General features: G+C 45.4%; 1 protein-coding gene across 3 annotated transcripts in view; it reads left to right on the top strand.

Moving 5' to 3' along the window:
* Positions 1 to 21561, top strand: part of LOC5571436 (nucleolysin TIA-1) — an 824623-nt gene that overhangs the window by 456685 nt on the left and 346377 nt on the right. For all 3 annotated transcript variants that reach the window (XM_001659636.2, XM_021838196.1, XM_021838197.1), the window contains one exon: positions 20518 to 20605. In XM_001659636.2, coding sequence (XP_001659686.2) covers positions 20518 to 20605 — 88 coding nt within the window. The remainder of the gene's footprint in view (positions 1 to 20517; positions 20606 to 21561) is intronic.

Here is a 21561-nt window from a genome sequence, read left to right as displayed (position 1 = left end):
CTATTTTTATCAATTCCATTTGCGTAAAATTATGTTAATCAAATTTGGGTCCATTCGTTCAACACAAATCTATAAATGCAGCTTGTTCTAAACAAAAGATATATCTACATACATATAGCAGTTATTACTGGAGCTTATTTGAAAACTGGATCCAAACTTAAAATAGATAGAGCATGTGGTGGAGTTCTTATCATCATTCATAGGCGTATAAAACATCATTTTTTTCATCATTTGAATCCAAAGTTTCTGAAACTTTGGGTGTTTCTGTTAAAACACAACTTGGTATATATACTTTCATAGTTGTCTATTTGCCTTTTCAATTCAGTGGACAGCAAGTTGATTTGATTCAAACTGAATTGCGGAAATCGACTTGTAGTAACTCAACATTTTTGTCATTGGAGACTACTTAATGCCAAAAAACGCTCACGGAACAATTCACAAAGCAATACCGACGGCAGAATTTTATTCAATGAGTGCTCTTCAGGATATTTTTCAATTCAATACCCTGATAGCCCTACTTTTCTACAAAACCCTTCTACGATTGATTTGGTCTTAACTGACTCTAGTCACCTTTGTAGCCAACTGGTTACTTACGCTGATTTTTATTCTGATCTTGTCCCTGTCATATTTCAAATATCCCATGAAGCGATGACTTTAACAAATTCCGATGTTGAAGCAAGGGGCATTGCAATGCCAAAATGTGAAGTAGAATTCGAATCCGTGATTATAGACGATGATCTTAGAGTAATAATTCCTCCTTAGAACGTAGGAAGAAGACAATTTCAAAGAACTTGCGATCCTTTTATGAAAATTGTTTGACAAGAACTAGAATAAAATTATTGAATGGTTTTCGAAATCAAGAAATAGCAAATTTGAAAATAAAATTTCTCGACTGGACGCTGGCTCTAAGACCTTTAGGAAATCATATGAAATAAAACAAAACTCAGAATTCAATTCTGGCATTGAAAAACAAATTCTTACTATCTATTTGCGAAAAAGCTCAAAAGCTTGGTATAAAGTTTGAAAGCACGCACAATTTGAATGTAGGACTCAATAGTCCAATAGAAAATCAAGAAAAACTGGATTTCGGAAAAATTTTCAATCAAGAGAACGTTTTCGAAAATATCTGGGGGACTGATTTGAAAGAAGCGAGAACCTTTATTAAAAACAATAAAAAGATGAATGATGGTTGATATATTTACCTTATACCTTTTCAATACTCAAACTATTGCTATACCTTATGCATCATTATTTCGATAATCTCCAGGACTGACGTTTCCACTTCTACTTCTTCTTTCTTCTTTCTGGCGTTACGTCCCCACTGGGACAGAGCCTGCTTCTCAGCTAGTGTTCTTGTGAGCACTTCCACAGTTATTCACTGAAGCTTACTATGCCAATGACCATTTTTGCATGTGTATATCGTGTGGCAGGTACGAAGATACTCTATGCCCTGGGAAGTCGAGAAAATTTCCTACCCGAAAAGATCCTCGACCGGTGGGATTCGAACCCATGACCCTCAGCTTGGTCATGCTGAATAGCTGCGCGTTTACCGCTACGGCTATCTGGGCCCCTAGTTTCCACTTCTTAAGGGCCGATAAACAAGCAGGTCGGAGGTGTTTTATCAGTAGAATATCCTGTCAAGCTTTGAACTTATGACATAACCTAATTGTCGTTGGAGAGCCAACCTCCAAGCAAGCTGCCACCACCTAAAACACCATGTCGAGTTCGAAATTTCGCGTGCCGTAGCATCGACCCTCTCTAACGAGCCGCCCTCAAATAGCTTCGTAGTAACATAGAGCTCTAACGAGCTTGAGCACTCTCCTGTTGTATTTTTGATTTAGCGCATGAAGGCTTCACAGTTGTTAAACCACGCGGCGTCCCATACGCTTCGAGACATTAGCTTCACCGAGCAGATAGCGTCACAGTATGGCACGGAAGGTACCTCCACTTGAGTCTGACGACCCTGGTTTGCTAGTTTATCAGCAGTCTCATTACCTGGGATACCCGCGTAGCCCAATACCCACACAAATGTTATGTTCTTGAACCGTTGTACCTACTTCTATCAATCACGGATAACCAAACGGCTAATGCTCAATGGTGGAAAGACAGCTTGCATAATCAGAGAAGACGACAGTTTGAACCCCATTCGCGAGCTTACAAGCTTGCAAAAGGGCGAAGGCCTCAGCTTGGAAGATACCACCTTGACCGCAGAGGTTTACGGCACTTCCAGACACTCCATATCCGACCTCGTCAAGAACCAACGAATCATCAGTGAAAAGGAAGGGTTTTGCGATATACTGGGCCGCAACTTCACAATATGCAGCCATGGCTACATTAGGTTTGGCTTAATTACCGCACTGCTCTTCTTCACACCTTCGTAGCCGACTCATTCCAGGCCTTTTGCCACAATCGATGCTTTGTACACAAAGTCTGTAAGTCAGTTTCCGTTAACCTGTGCCACCAAGAAAAGGTTCTTTGAAGCAAGGGCCTTCTGTCAGGAGGGTTACCCTTTTTGAGGGCCCGTAAGGCCTTATTCGCCAGTTATTGCATGGAGCATTGGCAACTTACGGTACGATTCAAACGTGTTTGAGTAAATCCTGTAGGCCTCATTGTACTGAGAGATTAGGATTTTGAGGACTGATGTGTTCGCTCTGCTCCAGAGTTAAGAACCATAAACCATGCTTGGGACAATCAATGACCTTGCAACCTTAGTCAAAGTGCAGTGGCAGGCCCCGGATGATTGGTGAAATTGGCGTTGACAGGCTTCTTAACTGCCTTGGCGTGCTTAATAAATGTGAGTTTTTGTTATCAATAGTCTCGCCCAGCAGTTTCATATCGTAAACTGCCTTGACTGCCTGCTCGCCGATGGTGGTGATGGTTGAAGCAATCGCTATCTGCCCATCACACCGATTCCACAGCTTCTTGCATGTTATGCCTAACTCGCCTAGCGTATTCACCAAACACGACCAGGGTAATTTCATCGGCGTACACAATGATGTTCACTTTTTTGGGTATGCGTTCAAAGACGATGTTCATCGCAATGAGGAACACCGTAATTGAGATGACGAACCCTTGCGGAACGCCATTCTTTAGAAAGTTTTCCACGTAGTTAAGCTTGCGCCACTGGAAGTTCCATTTCTTAAGTGTATCTAAGATCGGAAGCCTCCATGGCTTGGACCATTCGATGCAGACTATATCTACATGCAAATCGTCCGACAAGGCCTTGTCCAATAACCTATCGAGCTCTGAGAAAAACATCTCCGACCCGTAGCCTCACCGAAATGCGTGTTGATGTGGGTGGATCTATTAATGCCTCTCTATCTCAGGTGACAAGCGTCGATTAACCATACGTTCGAGTGTCTTACTTGTGAAACTCAGCAACGTGATTGCGTTCTACATCGCTCTGTTAGCGTCTTATTCTTACCTGGCTGGAGGATAGGAATAACTAACCCTTCCTTCCACTCCGCAGGAATGACACCGGAGCGCCATAACTGGATCATAGTATCGAAAAGAGCCAACTGTCCGATAATAGGTTGCTTCCTTAGGATATGATAACCTATATCGTCAGGATCTGCAGACTTGGCAGTACCGCGACTGAGGGCCCATTCGATCTAATTCAAGTCGAAATCCCTGTTATAGTCTAATTCAAGACTACGGCGACTTTCGTCAGAGTTGCTAAACTCCACTTCGGCTATCGATTTGGCCTGCAAGAAGATATCACTGAAATTGCTGTTCGCCGACACCTTGGAAAATTGGTCAGCAGAGGCCGTACCCGCGACGTTAGTAAAGCTTCTGTCTACCCCGATCACTTTTTGTACATGCCTAACCCCCTACCACTGACGGCTTTCACCTTTCTCCAAAGCTCGCTAGAGCTATGTAATATATTCTAGTATATCTGCTATTCGGCCCATGTGTCTTTTGGCATCTTTGATCACCTTTCTGGACTTCAGCACGCTGAAGCTCTTTCAACTTACAAGTCCTTGAGGGATCATCCAGAGCCACTATACGCAGCGCTCTCAGCGGCCTACATCGGCTTTTAATTGTATTGACTGAGGGCGTACCTGCGTCCTCCGATTGAGTTCTACGTTGTATTTCTGGATGGTAGCTGGCCTTTGCTCTGTGCTGCGCTGGTTGATCGTTGTTTCCACGCATCGATTCGTGTGGCGTCAACAGGGCGTTGTCATCTTCTCTGACAGCTAATGCATTTTTGTGAGGCTATACCTACCTCCTATACGACGTATTGCTACTTCCAGGGTAACCCCGGGGTGTAGCCGTGTAGTTCCGGCGTATAGAATAGAACTACGGACGACCTGTTCCGGTGGTAAGAGTCCACCAAACGGGGTAACCCCAATTCAAGGTGTGATGCGAAAAACCGTGCTGAGGAATGAATGGTCGAAGGGGTGAAAAAGATGTTCGGCCGTTAACGGAGCCTGTGGGGCACCTGGGCACCCCTCACAGTATTTTGTCCCTTACCGCGTTAATGCAGGGCTCTGGCGTGGTGGACCTCTTTTCCCGTGCTACTCGTGGGATCCAATCATGAATACAAATTTAAACCAAAATCAAAATAATAGTAGTAGTGCAGGTAGTAGCAGTAGTAGGGATGCGAACCCCTTCGCAAGAAGTGGGTTAGCTAGGTCTCCGTTGAGGAGAGCGGAAGCAGGAGGAGGCAGCAGTGCACGTAGTGCCAGTGCTGGAAACCATATTTCATCCCCGGCTAACGCATCGGGTGAGGTTATGGATGGAGCGTGGTTGATGAGGGCCATCAATAAAAGTAGAGATGGGCTCTCTGCGATGGAAGTGGCTGCACAGCAGCTCGACTCCATAATTGACTTTGCGTCCTCGAAGTCTAACATCAGCAAGGACCTCAAGCAGGCCCTGTTCAGACTTCGTAAGTCGATGTTCGCGGCCAAGCAGAACCATGCTGAACCCATGGCGACTGTGGCTGCGGCAGAACCCGTGAAATTGAAGGTGCCGAAGTCTACCCAGACGGAGCCCTTCGTCTTCGCGGGTAGCCCCAAAAGTGCGGAAGCGAATGCTTACAACAAGCAATCGCAGAAGCGCGCGAGGCAGCCGTCAGGGGAGGAGCTACCCGGCGGCGGTCGCAAGGCCAGGCGGATATTAACCCCGAAAACCGGCAGAAGTGCCGGAAAATCGGACCCCAGCCAGGCGTCCCGGAAAGCCGAGAAGGGTGGGCCCGAAAAGGCTGGCCCCTCACGGAGTGATGGGAACAGGGGGTTGCGACCTTTGAGAGGTCCTCAATCACCACAGGTTAGGGCGGATCAGGGGGGGGGACGCCCCCTGGACAACCGTAGTGAGAAAGAAGAAGAAGGAGAAGCAGGAAGTTCAGGAGCGCAGGGATACCAGGCCTAAGAAAAGTAGGAGGGTAGGAGCCAAGCGCGAAAAGGGTGATGCGATCATCATCAAGACGGAAGAGTCCATGTACTCGGAAGTCCTGAAGGCGATGCGCAGTGACGCGAAGCTCGCAGATCTTGGAGCCGACGTACGCAGTGTCAGACGCACTCATACAGGTGAAATGATTCTCGAGCTTAAGCGCGACAAGGAGCGCAAGGGCGCCGCCTACAAAAGTTTGGCGGAAGAGGTCCTTGGCGAGGGTGTCGAAGTGAGGGCTCTGACGCAGTCAGTGACTCTGAAGGTGATGAACCTTGACGAGATCACCAACGCAGAAGAGCTCGTCACAGGTTTAGGGTAGGGAACCAGGACACAAGTCCTGGGGCTGTAAAGGCCCTGATAGGACCAAATTGTGTAGGCGTTGTGGTGAGGAAGGTCATAAGGCACTAGGCTGCAAGAACCCTCCCAAGTGCTTGATTTGTTCCGGCAAGTCCGTGAACAACAATCATCCAACGGGAGGCTCAAGGTGCCCGACCTTCAAACGAGCCATTAACGAAAAGTCACAGTGCAGGTAACGCAGCTGAACCTGAACCACTGTGATGCAGCTCAGCAACTGCTGTACCAGGCAGTTGCTGAGTGGGGGACGGACATCGCCATCATATCGGACCCATACCGAGTACCCGCCGGCAACGGCAACTGGGTCGTGGATGGATCCGGAAAAATGGCGGCGATATGGACGACGGGTAAATACCCCGTCCAGGAGTTGGTGTCTACTACCTACGAGGGCTTCGTGATCGCCAAGGTAAACGGGGTCCTCTTTTGTAGCTGCTATGCGCCTCCGAGTTGGTCGACCGAGCGGTTCACGCAGATGCTGGACTGCATGACGACCGTGTTGACAGGGCGAAGGCCAGTAGTAATAGCGGGTGACTTCAATGCCTGGGCCGTGGAATGGGGAAGCCGCATCACGAACCAGCGAGGTCAAATCCTGCTAGAGGCACTGGCCGTGCTAGATGTCGATCTGGCTAATGTTGGTACCAAAAGTACCTTCAGCCGAAACGGAGCGGAGTCGATTATCGACGTTACTTTTTGTAGTCCTGGCCTAACGAGTAGTTCGAACTGGAGGGTAGACAATGCCTACACTCACAGCGACCACCTGGCGGTTCGCTACAGTATCGACTACAACAACAGCAGGCAGCGCGTAGAGGAAGCGGCTAGGTCACGGCCAAGCCCTCGTAGGTGGAAGACATCGTACTTCAATGACGAAGTACTTAGGGAGGCGCTCCGTCGTGAGCGTAACCTACTCGGCCTAAGCGGGGACGAACTGGTAGCGGTGCTTTCGCGTGCGTGCGATGCGACCATGCCTAGGAAAGTCCACCCTAGAAATGGGAGACCACCGACGTACTGGTGGACTCAAGCAATTGCGAACCTGCGCCGTGCCTGCCTACGGGCCAGGAGGCGGATGCAGCGAGCACGTACCGAGCAGGAGCGTGAAGAACGACGGGCGGTGTTCACCGCTGCCAAAGTCGCGCTGAAGTCCGAGATAAGGGCAAGCAAAAAGGCCTGTTTTGAGAGACTCTATCAGAGTGCCAACGTGAACCCGTGGGGTGATGCCTACAGGATCGTTATGGCGAAGACAAGAGGTGCAATTGCTCCTACGGAGCAATCTCCACAGATGCTGGAGGGGATCATCGAGGGGCTCTTTCCGCGCCACAACCCTAGCCCATGGCCTCCTTTTGTAGGACAGCCGGGGATTGGGGCTGGCGATGAGGATAGAGTAACCGATGAGGAACTTGTAGGGATTGCAAAATCCCTAAGCATGGGGAAGGCACCAGGTCCGGACGGAGTTCCAAACCTGGCCCTCAAAGTCGCAATCTTGGAGGCTCCCGGTATGTTCAGATCTGCTATGCAGATATGCCTGGACGAGGGAGTATTTCCAGATGCGTGGAAGAGGCAGAGCCTGGTACTATTGCCAAAGGCGGGGAAACCACCTGGTGACCCGTCGGCGTATAGACCAATATGCTTGATTGACACGGCGGGGAAGGTGCTCGAGAAGATCATCCTCAACAGACTGTTGAGGTACACTGAGAGTGTAAATGGTCTCTCAAGCAACCAGTTCGGCTTCCGGAAAGGGAAGTCCACCGTAGACGCTATTCTGACGGTTAAGAAAACCGCTGAGATAGCACTCCAGCGTAAGAGAAGGGGGATTCGCTACTGCGCAGTAGTGACTCTGGATGTAAGGAACGCATTTAATAGTGCCAGTTGGGCGGCTATTGCCGATGCGCTCCTGCGTCTGGGGATACCCGAGTACCTGTACAAGATTCTCGGAAGTTACTTCCAGAATCGGGTATTAGTCTATGACACAGAGGTGGGTCGGAAGTGCTTTCACATAACCTCAGGAGTCCCGCAAGGTTCCATCCTGGGCCCGGTGTTATGGAATGTCATGTACGACGAGGTGTTGAGATTAAAATTCCCGGCGGGTGTGGTCATCGTTGGCTTTGCCGACGATATTACGCTGGAGGTCTACGGTGAATCGATCGAAGAAGTGGAATTGACTGCAGCCCACTCGATTGCAATTGTGGAGGAGTGGATGAGCTCCAGGAAACTGGAATTGGCTCACCACAAAACTGAGGCGGTTGTTGTCAACAACCGAAAGTCGTTGCAGCAAGCGGTGATCAGTGTAGGCGACTGCACGATCACTTCGAAGCGCTCCGTCCAACACTTGGGGGTGATGATCGACGATAAGCTTACCTTCGGTAGCCACGTCGATTATGCCTGCAAGAGAGCCTCCACAGCTATTGTGGCACAGTCCCGGATGATGTCCAATAGCTCTGCGGTGTACGCCAGCAAGCGAAAGCTTCTGGCCAGTGTCGCCTCGTCCATACTGAGGTATGGTGGCCCGGCTTGGGGCACGGCCTTAAGTACCAAGAGCTATCGTAGCAAGCTAGAGAGTACTTATAGGCTAATGTGCCTGAGGGTTGCGAGCGCGTACCGTACCGTGTCACACGATGCACTCTGCGTCATCACCGGTATGGTGCCTATTGGTATCCTTATCATGGAAGACATAGAGTGCTTTGAAATGCGCGGCACAAGAGGCATACGCAGGACTGCCAGACTGGCCTCCATGGTCAAATGGCAGCGTGCGTGGGACAGTTCCACCAAGGGAGTGTGGACTCACAGGTTGATTCCGAGGTTAGATATCTGGGTCAATAGGCGCCATGGGGAACTAACATTCCACCTGACACAGGTCCTTTCGGGCCATGGTTGCTTTAGACAGTATCTACACCGTTTCGGTCATGCGGGTTCTCCCGAATGTCCAGTTTGTGCAGGTTTAGAGGAAACGGCGGAACACGTTTTGTTCGTGTGCCCGCGTTTCCGCACAATGCGTGACCGCATGTTAGCCACATGCGGTCGGGACACGACTCCGGACAATTTGGTCCAGAGGATGTGTGAAGACGAGTTTGGCTGGAATGCCGTTTCATCGGCTATCACCCACATCGTCTCGGAACTGCAAAGGAGGTGGCGAGTGGACTCGAGGAGTGGCTAGTGCAGACGCTAAACAACAGGTGGTCCAAGGGTTCGCAGTCGGCTACGTAGGTCATACCGGTGCCCTACGGTCGAAATCGACCCTTACAGCGATTAAGTGGCCGCAGGGAGAACATCCTGGTAGCGCTGCTGTCGTGGCGCCGGCCTACTGGGTGGATACGAGCCTCTGGTTGTTCGGGGCAGGTGGAGGCCCCTTCGTCAGCAATCCCAGCTGGTGCTAGCTGATAGGGCCTGAGCCTTCAGTAGGTCAAATTGCGAAGCCCGCAGTATCAGTTCTTGATACCTGCGATGCAGCTGGGCGCGGGCTTAGTAGTCGACCCTGCCCGCTTTCAGCGGACAACGGGAGGTGAGGACCACCTGGGAAGCTGGCAAAGCGCCAGCATGCTACCTTGGTGGACCCCCCTAAGCGTGTCATCGATGTTCGTTGCTGCATGGCTACGCAGCTAACCTGGAGGATGCGATGTGCAATAGCCCCTCTCCGAAGCAATGCCTTCTTGGTGGTCCCGGAGAGACGAAGGGTTTGGCGGCAATGGAAATGGTTTAGTGGGTCGGGGGTGTAGTCCTGTTTACTGCTTGCATGTAGTAAATGGTCCCTAACCCCACATGGCGTCTGTTGAGCAGATTATCCCCCCCCCCCCCCGGGGTAGGTCAGCTCTTTGAGCATGGTCTCTTGGAGCGCCATGACGCAAGGTGTCAGCGATTCAACCATGGGCTGTATCTCGGATAACCTCGATTGCAGCCCGTGTGCGTTTCACTGTAGTAATACATGTGATGCACCATTTCCAGTCTCGGGTGGAGTACTAGCAGCTTCGCTCTAGATCTCGATCTGAAGCTTCATATGCCGGCGCACCAGCACCGATTGTAGGATAGGACCAGCGCCAGCCGGTCCGTTTTTATAGCTGTTTCTTATTGCGAGTAACAGCTTCAGAGACTGAACAGTACACCGCACCTGCTTTTTCTAGCTGACCCATAAGAGCCTATCCGGCCTTCTCAATAGGGCGATCTCGTTGGTTAGACTTACCACCTGTTGCTGTTGGAGCTGCTTTTCCAAACACTCGTGCCCACGCACTTTTCAGCGCAAGTTACCACTTCCACCTCTCTACCGATCGTTGCTGGTTTAGCAGCTTTCCGCTTTTTGCCAGTGTTGGCTTTCGCTGGAGAAGCAGTTCTATCTTTGCCTTTTCTCTTAGACTCGGACTTCTTTACCTTCATGTTATTGTTCTTCACAGGTTTACCCTTTGGGTCAGACGCCTTTAGCTGCTGGCTAGGTACATCAGGTGTAGTCTAAGCGACATCCGCGTAATACTTCTCCTTTTTCTCCATGTTGTAGACTTTTCCAGCGTCCCGGAATGAGACTTGCTTTGGTAAGCTCCAGAAGGAGATTTGGTAAGCTTCCAAAGAAATTAGCTTCTAGAGAATCTTAGGAAGCTTTAATAAGCCTCTAGAGCTTCTTGAGTAGCTTTAGTGAGCTTTTCGAGAAGTTTGGATGAGCTTCTGGAAAAGCTTTGGCGAACCTGTTTAAGAAGATTTGGTAAGCTTCAGAAGGAGAGTTGGTAAGCTTTTTAAAGAAATTGCCTTCTAGAGAATCTTGGAATGCTTGAATAAGATTAGGTAAGCTTCTGAAGAAGCCTGAGTGAGCATCTTGAGAAGCCTGGATGGGCTTCTGGAGAAACTTTAGTGAGCTTCTGGAGATGCTGAGGTGAGCTATTTGAAAAGCTTTGATTAGCTTCAAAAGGAGATTTGGTAAGCTTCTAATGAAGCTATGATTAAGTTCTGGAGAATCTTGAGAAGCATGCTTAGGTAAGCTTCTGGAGCTTCTGAAGTAGCTTTAGTGAACTTCTGGAGAGGCTTGGATGAGCTTCTGGGGAAGCTTGGTTGAGCTTCTAGAGAGAATTTATGTAACATCTATTTTGATTTAATTGGTTTTGCAATTTTGAATATGCATGATTTTGCAGTTTTGGACGTAGGTAAGAAGAGGATTGTTTGAAAAAGGTTTTTTTTGTGCATACTGGCCATAGAAGCTTCAGATAAACACTTGGGCGGCAACTCAGCACAAGCAATATTGGAATAGTTTGGAGTCATGTCGTCAAACAAAATTGTTCATTACTGAGCCATCTCCAAGGGTGGCGAAGTATTTAACAAATCTGTCAAAGCAGAATTGCAGTCTCTTGGTCAGAGCTTTGACAGGCCACTGCCGACTCAACTATCACATGGCAAATATTCAACGTGCTGAATCATTTGTGTGTGATAGTTGTGACTCCGATTATGGAACTTCGTATCACCTGATATGTAACTGTCCAGTTTTTTCGCAAATGCGATTCCAATTACTTGGTAAACACTTAATAAGTGAAACTGAATTCAGAAGCCTGAATCTTCAGGACATTCTGTTATTCTTAACCCGCTGTGGTAATGAGCTATAGGCTCTTTTTACGCTCATGCGTTTTGCAGTGCCCTTTTTAGGGCGCTGTTCGAACCCATTGTGGTATGGAGCTACATGCTCTAATTTCGCTTATGCGATCTTCCCTCTTCAAGGGACCCCACTCCTATTTCCTCCCATCTTTCCCTTCCCTTTCCTCTCCCATCGGGTAGATGATGAAATAGGCTCAAATATGGCGATGACACAAATCTCCCAACTGGTGGGGATCGTGCCTTTAGAGCCGGCCTTCTGATACCTGATACCTAGACAGCTTAAAACTGCGTTGAGATCATTTCTTTGTAGAATATAATAAAATTAGTCCGTATGTTCATAAATATACATGGTTCATAATTCTTCAAAAAAAATCTCATGTAACGCTTGTAGATCTGAAAGCCTGTACTTAAAGATCTTCTTGTATAGCCATAAACGGTCGTTCAACTCAAAACTCAACAAAATACAATTCCATGGGCCTATACGTGTACAAATGATGTTCATAGACCTGTGAAAGATGACTCGTTACGCTTGTAGATATGATGACCTGCATTCGAAGTAGTTCTTGGACAATATTGAATTATTGTTGGGCAAAATTTTTGGTAGAATATAATTTAATGAATTTTAGTGAGTATCATTCCTGTTCACTATACTTCATAAAATTACTTGTTACGCTTGTAGATCTAAAGCCAGTACTCAAAGTAATTCTTGTGGAACCTCAACCGTTCGTTGAAATCAATACATACAATCAAATCAATACAGAAAAAAAAATCATGGGCCTATTTGGGTATAAATGTTTCTTCAAGAGAAATTTCAAGACATCACTGGTTACGCTTGTAGATCTGAAGGTCTTTTTTCCCGAAATTCATATCTGACCTTGAATATCAAGGCAAATTGACATGTAGTCGACGTAATTATTTACAGTAAATTATGGTTTCAGTGTAATGAATTGTAAAGCCCAAGTGTGCTGTGACTGCAACACTAGTCGATTCGCCATAAGAACAGTGAAAAAAAGAAATCAAGTCGTTCTGCCAAGGTAAGCCGGAAAAAAGAGTATCCAAAAGCCATCAGCAACAGACCGAGTGCCGTTTCCTCGCAAATGGGGTGGACCCGCAACTGAACCAGTTTCGGTCCTCTCGGTTCCGGATTCCGGATTCCAGCGGGTGACGCAAACGCCAAGACGACCGAAGGAAGAAACCGAAATAAAATTCACATTCAGCTCACCTCAGAATTTTTGTTTTATGTATGCCACAGCAGCACCTACAACATTCATTCTCGACACCACCAGCACCTTGGGAGCGGCATCCCGCCGTCCGTACTCGACAACGGCGGGGACGGTTGTTTCAATGCGCGCTCACGGCAAGCGATTATGTACCCGGAATGCAGAGTAAAAATTGCACAAGGTGCCACTGCTAATGTCGACTCCCACGCCATTTCACCTCCGGCCCCCTATCCTCGGCCCATTCCTCTCAATGCATTTTGGCGTCTGTCGGTCCAATAGAGTCGTGCTGGCTACAAGAGTGAGGGTTCTATGACTAAGCCACCACCACCACCAGCAACAGCATTTGGTCAATGGCGACTGGCATGGCGATGGTGGCCGTAGATGATGATATTAATTTTAGATGTGCTTTTTCCAGTCATCCATACATGAAAAATTGTATGCGGCTGATGCATAAAAGATGCAACGAACCAGCAAACCCAATGCGCGATGGTAGTGCTGCAGTTTGCCGATCATGGGCGTGTTAAAGAGGAGGGTATGGGTCCATACTCACCCTCGAATGGGATTCGAATTGAAATCAAATGCCATGCTTTGCTAAGCTTCAGAAAATGCTTGGCAAGCTTCTGGAGAAGCTCTGAAAAGCTTTTAAAGAAACTCTAGGAAGCTTCTGGAGAAGCTCTGGAAAGCTTCTGGAAGCTGGAAAGCTTCTGGAGAAGCTCTGGAAAGCTTCTGGAGAAGCTCTGGAAAGCTTCTGGAGAAGCTCTGGAAAGCTTCTGGAGAAGCTCTGGAAAGCTTCTGGAGAAGCTCTGGAAAGCTTCTGGAGAAGCTCTGGAAAGCTTCTGGAGAAGCTCTGGAAAGCTTCTGGAGAAGCTCTGGAAAGCTTCTGGAGAAGCTCTGGAAAGCTTCTGGAGAAGCTCTGGAAAGCTTCTGGAGAAGCTCTGGAAAGCTTCTGGAGAAGCTCTGGAAAGCTTCTGGAGAAGCTCTGGAAAGCTTCTGGAGAAGCTCTGGAAAGCTTCTGGAGAAGCTCTGGAAAGCTTCTGGAGAAGCTCTGGAAAGCTTCTGGAGAAGCTCTGGAAAGCTTCTGGAGAAGCTCTGGAAAGCTTCTGGAGAAGCTCTGGAAAGCTTCTGGAGAAGCTCTGGAAAGCTTCTGGAGAAGCTCTGGAAAGCTTCTGGAGAAGCTCTGGAAAGCTTCTGGAGAAGCTCTGGAAAGCTTCTGGAGAAGCTCTGGAAAGCTTCTGGAGAAGCTCTGGAAAGCTTCTGGAGAAGCTCTGGAAAGCTTCTGGAGAAGCTCTGGAAAGCTTCTGGAGAAGCTCTGGAAAGCTTCTGGAGAAGCTCTGGAAAGCTTCTGGAGAAGCTCTGGAAAGCTTCTGGAGAAGCTCTGGAAAGCTTCTGGAGAAGCTCTGGAAAGCTTCTGGAGAAGCTCTGGAAAGCTTCTGGAGAAGCTCTGGAAAGCTTCTGGAGAAGCTCTGGAAAGCTTCTGGAGAAGCTCTGGAAAGCTTCTGGAGAAGCTCTGGAAAGCTTCTGGAGAAGCTCTGGAAAGCTTCTGGAGAAGCTCTGGAAAGCTTCTGGAGAAGCTCTGGAAAGCTTCTGGAGAAGCTCTGGAAAGCTTCTGGAGAAGCTCTGGAAAGCTTCTGGAGAAGCTCTGGAAAGCTTCTGGAGAAGCTCTGGAAAGCTTCTGGAGAAGCTCTGGAAAGCTTCTGGAGAAGCTCTGGAAAGCTTCTGGAGAAGCTCTGGAAAGCTTCTGGAGAAGCTCTGGAAAGCTTCTGGAGAAGCTCTGGAAAGCTTCTGGAGAAGCTCTGGAAAGCTTCTGGAGAAGCTCTGGAAAGCTTCTGGAGAAGCTCTGGAAAGCTCTGGAAAGCTTCTGGAGAAGCTCTGGAAAGCTTCTGGAGAAGCTCTGGAAAGCTTCTGGAGAAGCTCTGGAAAGCTTCTGGAGAAGCTCTGGAAAGCTTCTGGAGAAGCTCTGGAAAGCTTCTGGAGAAGCTCTGGAAAGCTTCTGGAGAAGCTCTGGAAAGCTTCTGGAGAAGCTCTGGAAAGCTTCTGGAGAAGCTCTGGAAAGCTTCTGGAGAAGCTCTGGAAAGCTTCTGGAGAAGCTCTGGAAAGCTTCTGGAGAAGCTCTGGAAAGCTTCTGGAGAAGCTCTGGAAAGCTTCTGGAGAAGCTCTGGAAAGCTTCTGGAGAAGCTCTGGAAAGCTTCTGGAGAAGCTCTGGAAAGCTTCTGGAGAAGCTCTAGAAAGTTTCTGGAGAAGCTCTGGAAAGTTTCTGGAGAAGCTCTAGAAAGCTTCCGGAGAAACTCTGGAAAGCTTCTACAGAAGTTCTGGAGAAGCACTAGAAAGCTTCCGATAAAGCTTGGCTGGAGCAGCTTTAGAAAAGTTTGTAAGAAATCCAAATCCAAATCCAATCCAAATCCAATCCAAATCCAATCCAAATCCAATCCAAATCCAATCCAAATCCAATCCAAATCCAATCCAAATCCCATCCAAATCCAATCCAAATCCAATCCAAATCCAATCCAAATCCAATCCAAATCCAATCCAAATCCAATCCAAATCCAATCCAAATCCAATCCAAATCCAATCCAAATCCAATCCAAATCCAATCCAAATCCAATCCAAATCCAATCCAAATCCAATCCAAATCCAATCCAAATCCAATCCAAATCGAATCCAAATCCAATCCAATCCAATCCAATCCAAATCCAATCCAAATCCAATCCAAATCCAATCCAAATTCCAATCCAAATCCAATCCAAATCCAATCCAAATCCAATCCAAATCCAATCCAAATCCAATCCAAATCCAATCCAAATCCAATCCAAATCCAATCCAAATCCAATCCAAATCCAATCCAAATCCAATCCAATCCAATCCAAATCCAATCCAAATCCAATCCAAATCCAATCCAAATCCAATCCAAATCCAATCCAAATCCAATCCAAATCCAATCCAAATCCAATCCAAATCCAATCCAAATCCAATCCAAATCCAATCCAAATCCAATCCAAATCCAATCCAATCCAAATCCAATCCAAATCCAATCCAAATCCAATCCAAATCCAATCCAAATCCAATCCAAATCCAATCCAAATCCAATCCAAATCCAATCCAAATCCAATCCAAATCCAATCCAAATCCAATCCAAATCCAAATCCAATCCAAATCCAATCCAAATCCAATCCAAATCCAATCCAAATCCAATCCAAATCCAATCCAAATCCAATCCAAATCCAATCCAAATCCAATCCAAATCCAATCCAAATCCAATCCAAATCCAATCCAAATCCAATCCAAATCCAATCCAAATCCAATCCAAATCCAATCCAAATCCAATCCAAATCCAATCCAAATCCAATCCAAATCCAATCCAAATCCAATCCAAATCCAATCCAAATCCAATCCAAATCCAATCCAAATCCAATCCAAATCCAATCCAAATCCAATCCAAATCCAATCCAAATCCAATCCAAATCCAATCCAAATCCAATCCAAATCCAATCCAAATCCAATCCAAATCCAATCCAAATCCAATCCAAATCCAATCCAAATCCAATCCAAATCCAATCCAAATCCAATCCAAATCCAATCCAAATCCAATCCAAATCCAATCCAAATCCAATCCAAATCCAATCCAAATCCAATCCAAATCCAATCCAAATCCAATCCAAATCCAATCCAAATCCAATCCAAATCCAATCCAAATCCAATCCAAAATCCAATCCAAATCCAATCCAAATCCAATCCAAATCCAATCCAAATCCAATCCAAATCCAATCCAAATCCAATCCAAATCCAATCCAAATCCAATCCAAATCCAATCCAAATCCAATCCAATCCAAATCCAATCCAAATCCAATCCAAATCCAATCCAATCCAATCCAATCCAATCCAATCCAAATCCAATCCAAATCCAATCCAAATCCAATCCAAATCCAATCCAAATCCAATCCAAATCCAATCCAAATCCAATCCAAATCCAATCCAAATCCAATCCAAATCCAATCCAAATCCAATCCAAATCCAATCCAAATCCAATCCAAATCCAATCCAAATCCAATCCAAATCCATCAATTCCAAATTTTAGTGCAAAATCAATGGGGCACATTTTAGCCCTGAACACGTCTATGCCCTCCCTGGAAGCTAGTTTCGTCGCCGAGCCTTGTCTGCTATGCAATCCATATCCAAATATTTTAAATTTTACAGAACCATCCTCGATCCGCTGGCTGTTCCCGGAGCTAAACCATGTTAATCCTTCTTCATGGACCGGGTGGCCGTGGGTTTATTCCCGAGCAACAGTGGTCGAGTAGCCTCGCCGTGGCTTAATCCAGGTGGTGGCAATGTGCTCGCGACTAGCACAGACAGAGTTGTGCCAAACGTTGGACTGCTCTGTGGGAACCGGACCGTCAGAATCGTACTGAGTGCTATGTGTGCAGCTTCAGCTTTGGTCACTGAGGTCCAGCAACAGCTTGTGGCTGAACTCGAATTCGGAGCCCAGAGAAAGGTCATCCAAATAGAAACACTTGTGAGGCTTACGACGCGACAGGGCAGGGCACTTTGAGGGAGTGTGAAAGTGCACACGATGAATTACAGCAATTTGGTTTCATTTCAACTCAATTTGAGCTATGCTCGGTGAGGATGTAAGATGACCGAGCTTTAAAGTGGTTGAGAGAAGCCAGATATTTGACCAATAACGGGATTGAACTTCATTTCAATTTATCGGAGAATTTGTTATTGTATGTCGGTGAGACAGGCTGATTGATGGAAGACTGTGGAAATTATTTTATTTGTGCTTTAATGTAGCATTTACAATGAACAATTCAATGCTGAAAAACGAGGATGCTTGTGAACTGAAAACCTTATGTATTCTTTGAATGAGACACCCAAATGAGACATGAGATTTAAACACTTACATAAGGTATTCAAACAAGGATCTGAAATGAGACACTCAAGCGTGACACCCTAATATCTCGCACGAATCATGCATACGAATGAGACATTCAAATGATACACTTGAATGAGATAATCGAGTAAGACATTTGAATGAGACACTCGAATGAGACACTCGAGAGGAGCACTCGAATGAGACACTTGAAAGGAACACTTGGATGAGACACCCGAATGAGAAACTCGAATGAGACACTCGAGTGAGACACCCGAAAGATACTTTGGAATGATACAAAAGAGTGAGAATTTTAATAATAAATTCGAGTTAGACATTCGATAGAGTTCTCGCAAATGACACACTCGTGAAACACTGATGTAGAATAAGAGAAAGAGTCACTTAATCCAAACAGACTTGATGATGTGTAACTAAAGCCAGCATTCTAATGCAGTTTTTAAATAGACTAACAAAACTGATAGGCTCAGATGCTGTTGAGCAACACGGAGCTGAATCCATTTCGAAACTTGAGGTCAAGTTAAGGAGCACTTGAAGTTCTACAGAGGATTTTTTAAGAACATTATGACGTTCTGCAAATGTGTTCTCTGGAATATACCTAAATTGCTACTTTCCAAATTCCAACCATTACATTTCAAACGACATATGTCTAGGCATTCCAAAACAAACTCAAGTTTCTGAAACACCTCATCCGATACAATCAATTAAATTGACAATCAACCATACATTTTCCATCACCGAAACAAAATTGTAATTCTCTTTTGAAGTATCACTTTCAGTACCATTCGGAAGCAGGCGGCCCGGCATGGAATCGATACTCATCACGTTGCCCCATCTACCGGCAACTGTATTGAATTCGAGTGCTTCCGGGCGCCTCTGGTCGACTCCATTCCGTCCAACTCGCACACACACATGTGGCCCAAACGGACACAAAACCATTCATCCACATTTATTATTTGTTATTGTTTAATCTAAATATAAATTGAACCAAACCGATGGTCTTTGTCTGAATGCACCTCAATTTATTTCCCAGCCTAATAGCTGTTCCGGTGCCATCTCGCCGTTTCGAGAGGGTCCCATGTTCCAGGGGTATAAATTTTCGTCTCTACGATCGAATTCATGTCGCATTCCTCTGAAGCAGATGCAGCCTATTTGGCTATTGGGAAATACCATCAGAAATTTTTTGATTCGATTCATCTGTTGGAAGCTTTTCCATTCAGGTTGGGGTTGAATATCAAAGAATTGCAAATCGATGATACTCAAAACTGGATTCCATGAGAAATTTAAAAGTCTTTTATTTTGTTGAAATATATATTCCATCTGAAAATTATTTCTCCACAAAAAAATACCATCGGAATTTGTTTCTTTTCAGTTGACTGGTAAACACCCCAAAATCACCTCAAAACCGTCAGTTTCCACGAAAAATGGTGCTAATGCTGGTCGGCTTGTTTTATTGACTGTGGAATTTCACTTTTCCCCTATTCCAACTTTCCCGGTAGCCGAAACCCCTCACTCCGACAGTCAATCGAAGAAGCAAACGATATACCTCCATCTATCGAAGCTAGGCTAGATGTTGTGGCTAGACAGCGAAAACTAAGGAAGTTATTTTGATTCCTTTTTTTTCGGACGAATTTTCTCAGAACGATCAAACCATGGAAGGCGAGAATGTTTGTCTGTTTGGTCCAGTCGGTCCCATTTGATGGTTTGGGCAGATAGCAGCGTGAGAAAAATCCTAATTTCTCTTCATGTTTCTCGTTATTAACTACCCAGGGTTCAAAATAAGGGTTCACAAGCACATTTCGATTCGATTTCGATTTCGATTCGATTTCGATTCGATTTCGATTCGATTTCGATTTCGATTCGATTTCGATTCGATTTCGATTCGATTTCGATTCGATTTCGATTCGATTTCGATTCGATTTCGATTCGATTTCGATTCGATTTCGATTCGATTTCGATTCGATTTCGATTCGATTTCGATTCGATTTCGATTCGATTTCGATTCGATTTCGATTCGATTTCGATTCGATTTCGATTCGATTTCGATTCGATTTCGATTCGATGTCGATCTCCGGAAGTTTCCAGAGCATCCCCGGAAGATTTTCAGTGCTTGTCCGGAAGCTTTTCAGAGTTTCTCCGGAAGCTTTTCAGAGCTGCTTCGGAAGCTTTTCAGAGCTTCTTCGGAAACTTTTCAGAGCTTCTCCGGAAGCTTTTTAGAGCTTCTCTGGAAGCATTTTAGAGCTTCTCCAAGAGCTTTTCAGATCTTCTCCGGAAGCTTTCCAAAGCTTTTTCGGCAGCTCTTTAAAGGTTGTCTTAAAACTTTTTAGAGCTTCTACGGAAGCTTTCCACAGTTCTTCCGTAGCTTTCCAGAACTTCGTTGGAAGCTTTTCGGAGCTTAATCGGAAGTTTTTCAGTGCTTCACAGGGAGATTTTCGCACTTTATCCAGAAGCATCGGAAAATATTCACAGCTTCCTCAGAAGCTTTATAAAACTTCTACGAATGCTTTCCTAAGCTTCTCCGGAAGCTTTTCGGAGCTTCTGCTGATGTTTTCCCGAGTTTCCCATGGAATCTTTTGTTGCTTCCGGAACCTTCAACAGCAAATGTGAATTTCGCAAGAGTTTCTTTGTTCAAGAGTATTTCTTCAAGCTTTCCACAGCGTAAGCTTCTAAAGGATTTTTTGAAGAAAATTTTAATTTTCAATTTTTGAATCCTTGTTGTTACAAATACGTTCCTCTCATTTTTAAAAGCTGTTGCAACATTTTTTTTACAATTCACTTTTTTCAAATAAGTTAATTTTCTCTATGGTTTATCATTATCACCTAGAAAATCATCGTTCCGTACTCCCTCATCGTCAAACAGAAAAAAAGGTCAGCCAAGGGAATACCAAAAAGGTCGGTGTGCCCATGGTCCACCGCAGCCGCATCCGAAGAAAAACGAAACCCGACCAACCAATCTGACAGCCGATAGAGATTAATTTAATTTGTTCCGTATCCTTTCACTTACCATCGCCACGCTTGTTCATCCTTTTACTTTGGATGCCATCGCATCCCTAGCCAGTCACTCTGGTGTTAATCTTCTCTTTTCGATTTTTTCTCTTATTCTACTTCCAGAGCATTATCACATATTTGTCGGCGATCTCAGTCCGGAAATCGAAACGCAGACACTGAAAGATGCCTTCGCTCCTTTTGGGGATATATCGTAAGTAGTTTTGGCATTGCTCCTTTTCCGTTTATATAAGCAGGCAAATTGAGAAACATTTAAGGAAGGAGAACACTTTGTGCTTTGTCAAAGAGTAAAAAATGAAATTACAAATATAAGCAATAGTTTGAACATTTTGGATTGTGTAGCAATTAAAAAACGCAACTGAGAATATATTTTCTCAAATTATATAAAAAAAAATAAGCAATGAAAAATAGAAAACTTGCTATTAGAAGTTAATTGCTATTCCTATGAGAAATATATATTAACAAAAAGAAAATAAGTACTGGCAATTCAAAAAAATAAACACTAAAGAATTAAAAATTGTAATAAGCATTAAATAACCAAAAAAAACAATGAAAAATCAAAATTCTAAAAACCTAATTTAAAATAATATGAATAAACACTCAAAATCAAAAAGTTTCCAACAACAACTGTAAAACCTGATTGCCTGATTGATAGTTTTTTGAAACACTTGTAAAAATGATCCTTTTCCTTGGATACAATACCGTTTTTTCCCGTTCCTATTTGCGAATGAGAAGAAAAAAAAACGAACCCGAGTGCAATTTCCGACTCTCGAAGTGGAACACAACTTTTCGACGACTAATTTCGGCGATAAAAATCTGGGCTTTGCAAACCATAGAGTACCGAGCAGTTTCCAGGATGGAAATCGGAATTCGAATCCGAACGAACAAACAAACAAAAAATTGGAATTCCACTTTTCGGTCTTCGGTGTGGGATATTATTGCTCCCTTTCGCTGGAAACCTTCCCATTTTGACGTGAAGTTCCAATCTCATCTCGTCAAACGGAGATGGAAAATAGTTTAGATCGCAACGGTTGCGATAGCCGGCATTTTAGAATTCGATTCCGAGGAGTAAAGTGGGGGGGGGGGGGGGGGCTAGGTGCATCGTCTGATGTGGTCTTACGGTGGATGAGGAAAACGTTTGAGGTTGGA

This window comes from Aedes aegypti, chromosome 1 (assembly GCF_002204515.2).
Source record: "Aedes aegypti strain LVP_AGWG chromosome 1, AaegL5.0 Primary Assembly, whole genome shotgun sequence".
NCBI lineage: Eukaryota > Metazoa > Arthropoda > Insecta > Diptera > Culicidae > Aedes > Aedes aegypti.
Note: the sequence above shows the minus strand (reverse complement) of the source record. Positions and strands in the feature narration are given on the sequence as shown.